The 6,795-nt window shown below is 40.1% G+C and overlaps 1 protein-coding gene and 1 long non-coding RNA gene across 2 annotated transcripts in view; one reads left to right on the top strand and one right to left on the bottom strand.

Moving 5' to 3' along the window:
* Window positions 1-2,502: 2,502 nt before the first annotated feature.
* LOC121377985 (mastermind-like protein 3) overlaps window positions 2,503-6,795 on the bottom strand; it is a gene marked incomplete at its 3' end in the record, with an annotated part of 52,319 nt that continues 48,026 nt past the window's right edge. The window contains 1 exon segment of the mRNA XM_041506081.1: window positions 2,503-2,526. Within this exon segment, the coding sequence (XP_041362015.1) occupies window positions 2,503-2,526 (24 nt within the window).
* The window catches only part of LOC121376856, a 6,992-nt gene continuing 4,420 nt past the window's right edge, over window positions 4,224-6,795 (top strand). The window contains exon 1 of the long non-coding RNA XR_005958542.1: window positions 4,224-4,278. This is a non-coding gene — a long non-coding RNA (uncharacterized LOC121376856). The remainder of the gene's footprint in view (window positions 4,279-6,795) is intronic.

Here is a 6,795-nt window from a genome sequence, read left to right as displayed (position 1 = left end):
AAAAGTCGTATCAATATTCAAAAGTAGTATCAATATTCAAGTGGCAAGCTTCCACAGAAATGTCAGGTTAAGGGACATATTACTGTCTCCCACTAAAAACACTGGATTAATTATTGGCGACATGTCCACTTTGTCGTTTCAGCATTCCCCTAACTGTTTTGACAAGGGCGGGACAAGGCTTTTTCTACGAAGGGGGTGCAACGTTTAAGAAAAAAAAAGCATTTGCAGTATTAATTAATATAAGGAAGGCGATGGAGCAACGTTTAAAAAGGGCACCTATAATATAAAAAATACAGTTACATGGATTATATGTATGGTAATCCTCCACAGAAATATCAAGCTGACCTAGCACCCTCCCCTTGGCAGGGGGGGGGGGGGGGGGGGCGAGACGTAGCCCAGTGGTACAACGCTCGCTTGATGCGCGGTCGGTTTTGAATCGATCCCCGTCAGTGGGCCCATTGGGTTATTTCTCGCTCCAACCAGTGCACCACGACTGGTATATCAAAGGCCGTGGTATCTGCTATCCTGTCTATGGCATGGTGCATATAAAAGATCCTTTGCTGCTAATCGAAAAAAGTAGCCCATGAAGTGGCGACAGCGGGTTTCCTCTTAATATCTGTGTGGTCCTTAACCATATGTCGGACGCCATATAACCGTAAATAAAATGTGTTGAGTGCGTCGTCAAATAAAACATTTCCTTCCTTCCCTCTTTGTGTGATACAAACGAACAGCTCTGTATGTATGAAGTATGTCATAGGGAAAAGGTTTGTTTTAACTTAACTACCGGCCTCGGTGGCGTCGTGGCAGGCCATCGGTCTACAGGCTGGTAGGTACTGGGTTCGGATCCCAGTCGAGGCATGGGATTTTTAATCGAGATACCGACTCCAAACCCTGAGTGAGTGCTCCGCAAGGCTCAATGGGTAGGTGTAAACCACTTGCACCGACCAGTGATCCATAACTGGTTCAACAAAGGCCATGGTTTGTGCTATCCTGCCTGTGGGAAGCGCAAATAAAAGATCCCTTGCTGCCTGTCGTAAAAAGAGTAGCCTATGTGGCGACAGCGGGTTTCCTCTAAAAACAGTGTCAGAATGACCATATGTTTGACGTCCAATAGCCGATGATAAGATAAAAAATCAATGTGCTCTAGCGGCGTCGTTAAATAAAACAAACTTTACTTTTTAACTTAACTAAGGCCGTCAGATAGGGTGGGGTCACTGGGTTGTGACAGATGAGGATCCATCCACCCTCGGGTATTCTTAGACCGACCATATCTATCGGTTCACATTCATATTAATGTTGTTGTTATTATTTTTATTTTTGTTTTTATTTATTTTGTTTACTTGTTTTGTGTGACCTTTCAAGTATTACGTACAGTAACGCTCGAAGGTGTTGTTGGGTGTAGGTCCAAATGTTATGTAGCGTAACAGGGGGTGGGCGGGTGTATTTAACAGTGTTACGTAACGAATTAAAAAAAAAAAAAAAATCTTTTCTTTTTTCCATAAAAGTCACGGCAACAATGTTTAAAGTTACAATGTCTGGTTACCATATAATAATATCATGCACAAATATGAAATACAAGTTCAAATGCACTTTTAAAAATTCGTGTGTGTTCGCTATGAACGGAGAACGTCAAAAGTATACGCTCGATTCGTCGCCTGTGCGGCCATTGCTCGGCAAACCACAAACGACAGCCTGTTGTCAATTTCAGTTAACAGGTGTGTTTGCGGATTTGAAATTGTAGGGTTCGTCTCAAAAAATTAAATGGGAATTCTTGCGCTGTACAAAGATGGTTCGGTTGAGGATATGTACTATTCTTAAGATAAAACCGGTTTTGATCTTGACAACGTACTATCGACAATAGTACCTTGTAATAGTATTTAAGAATTAATATTTTATAAAGTGTTAGTAGAAATTTCAAAGTTTTGTTTGTATAACACATTGATCAGGTATATATTTTTAATAAAATATACTAAAGTAGAAAATAACCGTTTTCACTTTTTAATTTAACGTGTGTTAAAGGAATATTGTCACAGACAACTGACCTATTTAATGGTCTAACAAAGTATTACCTGAACAAAAATTATTTGATTTGTCCCTAAATCCACTTTATTCAACCATCTTCATAACCACCGTATTCCATATATTAATAATATTTTGTAAAAATAATTGAATTATGGCAATGGTCCATAATTAAAAAAATTAAAATTGCCGAGAGGGTTGACATGGATTTCACTCCATCATGGTTCATTTAAGGTGATGCAATAGGTGGATTCCATTTTTAGAGAAATAAGGTCCTTAAATCCGTGACAGTATGCCTTTAAAATCGACAAATTCAAATAAATATTATTTCGTTTGGAAAGGGTAACGTTAGTTTGTTTGGTTTAACGACATCAGTGTTAGAGCATATTGATTTAATAATCATCTGCTTTTGGATGTCAACCGTTTGGTAATTTTGACATATAATCTAATAGAGGAAACGGGCGCATGTGCGGGGGGGGGGGGGGGGGGGGGGGGGTATTGGGGGTCGAAACTCTACCCTGACCAAGATAAAAAAAAAATATATATTTTTTTTTCTGGGGGAACATGGCCCCATATAAACTTCGCTCAACGCAGTCTATAACCCCCAACCCCGCTGAAATCCCTGCACACGCGCCTTGGAAACCCCCTACATTTTAAAAATATATATACTCGTATATATATATATTTTTTTTTTTTTAGCAAGGGATCATTTATATGTACCATCTCACAGACAGGATATCACATACCATGGCCTTTTATATACCAGTCATGGCGCACTGGCTGGAACAATCCTGCCGATGGGGATCGATCCTAGACCGACTGCGCATTAAAAAAAACATCACATTTTTAGGTCTAAGTAATGAATAGAAATAACATATAGTCTTCATAAATGTTACGTATATCGAACATACCGCCCTCTTCCTCTAGCGTTACGTAATTATTAATACCCCCTTACATGTAACGCGTATCCCAACCGCTGGTCACTATCAAAATTTCAAGGCAAATCCCCCACCGACCCCTGGAAAGGTATTGTACCATACCTCTATGGATATAAATATATTTTGGAGGTATGAGACGACCCCTCAATCAAGACAGTTACATTTGTTCAAAATCACGTGAGAAGCTCAGCGCCTGCGCAAATCGCGTAAATTCCCAGTTCTACTGGCGTCCCGCTAATTGAAGAAAAACAAGCTGGCCATTGGGTTTGCAGTTGACCTAGATAATGTAGATAAGCGAGAATTGCGAAACTATAGCGATGTGGTGGGCCTTTTATGTACCAAACAGAACTGGATCATCTATTCTATATGCTTAAATAATAAAACATATTCCAGACACTGCAGTTTTAACAAATAAATAATCTTTTTTACATTGTTTTAAACATTGTGACAAAAGTATTATAATTAAAACGAAATTACATACAGTGAGGATTATAAATCGAGTTGAAATGCTTTCTGAAATCGCAAACCGGTACTTTAAAATACAATATACCCATTGACTTGTGAACGGGGAGGGGGGGGGGGGGGGGGGGGGGGGGGGGGGGGGGTATCCAAGCATTACGTAATATTTTGGGGGTGTCTGGTCTAGTATTACGGAGCGATAAGGGGGGTGTGTGTCCAATTTCAACAAAAGTAGCCTTACGTAATATTTGAACGGCCACTTTATTCTTGTTGTTTTCTTTGTGTATGATATATTTGGATGTAATATATTTTTCATCTTTTGTTGTCATTGGCGTAGGAAGGTACCAAAAAATTGGTGTGTGTGGGGGGGGGGGGGGGGGACACACACATATAAATTATATAAATACATGTATAAATATATAAAAACCAACACCGCTGCTACAAAATGGGAGGCACATGCCCCCTTCCCCCACCAGTCCTTTCGCTTAAATAAGGAAAGTTCAGTGATCTTCATATGTAGTAGGCCTATACCGAAAGCCACGGTTAACCGTCCAAAAACTCAAATCAAATGTCCATAACGTTTTTCAACGGCGCGCGTGTGATTTGCTCACTCCCCAGACCCTAACTAGATCCTCCCTATTAACACATATAAATATAACAAAAATAAATAACTTACCGTAGCTTCGAACTAGTGTCCAGGAGAAATAAGCTATTTAACGCCAACTGTGGTAACTATGGCGTCATTGTGTGATGACGTCATAGTATTAATGGCACCATGGTGATCCATAACCAGCATAGAATGCGGTAAAATAACGTCAGACTTGCCATGATCACTTATGCCAATGAAAACAGAAAAGCTGTGGTAAGTGTTAATTTACAATGAGTACGAGTACATGTATTATATTAGTTCAAAACACTTTGTAAAACTTTCGGAAAGGGATGAAACTTGGGGCGCTCTCTCTATATTTGTAGAATTGTATTCAGTGGCGGATCCAGAAAATCCATTTAGGGGGGCCCCAGTGACACGAGGTGGAATACCAAGGGAACTTTGGGGGAGGTTTGGAGGGGGATAGTAAAAAAAAAAAAAAAATATATATATAATAAAATTATAACTATCGCAAAATTTAGGGGTGGGGCGGGCCCCTGCTCCCCCCCCCCCCCCCCCAGATCAGCCTCTGGTATTAAATTGTATAAAACCATTCATCCATCCATCCACCCATACATAGTATGGATTGCCCACCACCCAATATGGTCCCCCCCCCCCCCCCCCGCCAATATAAAATTTTGCCTACGCCTGTGTTTTGTGGGATACTCTGTAAGCCTACTGATTTATTTTCCGTTCCAAACAATACTTTTCTTTTGCAATACCAATGGCCGTGGTATGTAGTTTGGTTTGTAATGGAATAATAGACGTAGAATAGTTTTGTTGGCGACTTAAAACAAGTATGCCTAACTACTGTGTGTAAACGGGTTTCTTATTTCTCACTCTTTTAACAAACCTGACAAATGGTAGCCGTTGTGGTAAAACATTAGCCCTGCTACAGACATATGCAAACTAGAACCTTAAAGGCATACTGTCACGGATTTAAGGACCTTATTTCTCTAAAAATTGATAATTAAAAATTACATTATATTTTTGTTGGAAACCAAATCTAGCTATTGCATCACCGTAACTGAACCATGATTGAATGAAATCCATGTCAACCCTCTCGGCAATTTTAGTTTTTGAATTATGGACCATTGCCATAATTCAATTATTTTTACAAAATGCCATTAATAAGTGGAGTATAGTGGTTATGAAGCTGGTTGAATAAAATACATTTAGGGACAAATCAAATTATTTGTGTTCAGTTAATACTTTGTTAGACCATTAAATAGGTCAGTGATCTGTGACAATATGCCTTTAACAGAAAGAGAGAGAGAGAGAGAGAGAGAGAGAGAGAGAGAGAGAGAGAGAGAGAGAGAGAGAGAGAGAGAGAGAGAGAGAGAGAGAGAGACAGACAGACAGACAGACAGACAGACAGAGGAGAGAGAGACAGACAGACAGACACAGAGAGAGACAGACAGACAGACAGAGACAGAGAAAAATAATGAAAGCAAGAAAGAAAGAAAGAAAGAAAGAAAGAAATAATCAATTCAAAACAAAACATTCTATAGGCGTCGGACCCCACACATAATATACGCACACACCACACACCACACACCACACACACTCATGCGCGCACCCACACAAACTGGAATTCATAATACCACAAACAAATTCCATGTTTAGTAGATGGTTAATATTTTGGTTAGCTTGGTATTTCTGTGAAATATTACAATATATACTAAATAGTTCCCATTGCAGGGGCGTAGGCTGGGGGGTTTGGGGGGTTCGAACCCCCCCCCCCCCCCCCCCCCCCCCCCCCCCCCCCCAGCTGAAGCATATTGTCCGCTTTCAGAATTAATACATATGGAGTTTCTGGTGGTGCAAAAACAAAATAGAAAAAGGGTCAACTTGGTTCATATTAGACCCCCCCCCCCTCTCAGGTCTAGATCACACTACGCCCCTGCATTATCAAACACTTTCGTAGAAAAATCGTGCATCCGCGTCAAAGTAATGTATTAATTCGCATTCCAACTGAGGTTGAAGATGAAAAATGCATCATCTTCAGAATTGGGGGCATTGACTCTGCCTCCCCCTACCCCCTACCCCCCCACACACACATTTGCATTCAAAACCATAGCAATTTACAACAAAGAAACAGGTATTTCTGTTGCATAATAATCGTAATTCATTTTATCTTAATATACCGTCTTCAATTGTCCAACCTTTCCCGTTCCATCGGCTGCGAATTTCGATAAAAATGCGCTGATGAAATTAGCTGCACTTGCGAGCTGGGTAATCTGATAAAGGCGTCTATCAAAATCCCAATTCCAAAGATCCCGAGTCGTTTCGCCGGTGAGATTCCTTGTAATATGACAATTTCCAGACGTCAGGAAATCTTTGTTGCAGGAGATTGAATCATTCTGAGGATGATGGAGCGAGACGTTCGCGCCAGTGTCTACAGTGATACGTGGATCTGTGTCCAGATTGATTCGGTTCGCGATATTAACGCCCGCTCACACACAGATGAATAACAAAAATAACGTAGTCATTTAATGCAAAATATATATATATATATATTTAGTTGTTTTGGGGGGACGTGGGGGGTGGCGTGGGTGGGGTTTTTTTTAAAGAAAAACGAAATTGGGAAAACATCTTGTGGCAATATTGTGTTAAACTTTGTAATATATTATTAGGCAGGAGTCAATTTTTTTTTTTTTTTTTTTTTAAATGGATGGATGGATGGATGAATGAAAGGATGGATGGATGGATGTGTGGATGGATGGATGAGTA

This window comes from Gigantopelta aegis, chromosome 7, assembly GCF_016097555.1.
Source record: "Gigantopelta aegis isolate Gae_Host chromosome 7, Gae_host_genome, whole genome shotgun sequence".
In the NCBI taxonomy this organism is placed as follows: domain Eukaryota; kingdom Metazoa; phylum Mollusca; class Gastropoda; order Neomphalida; family Peltospiridae; genus Gigantopelta; species Gigantopelta aegis.
The sequence above is the reverse complement of the archived record's forward strand: the minus strand, read 5'-3'. Positions and strand labels throughout refer to the sequence as shown.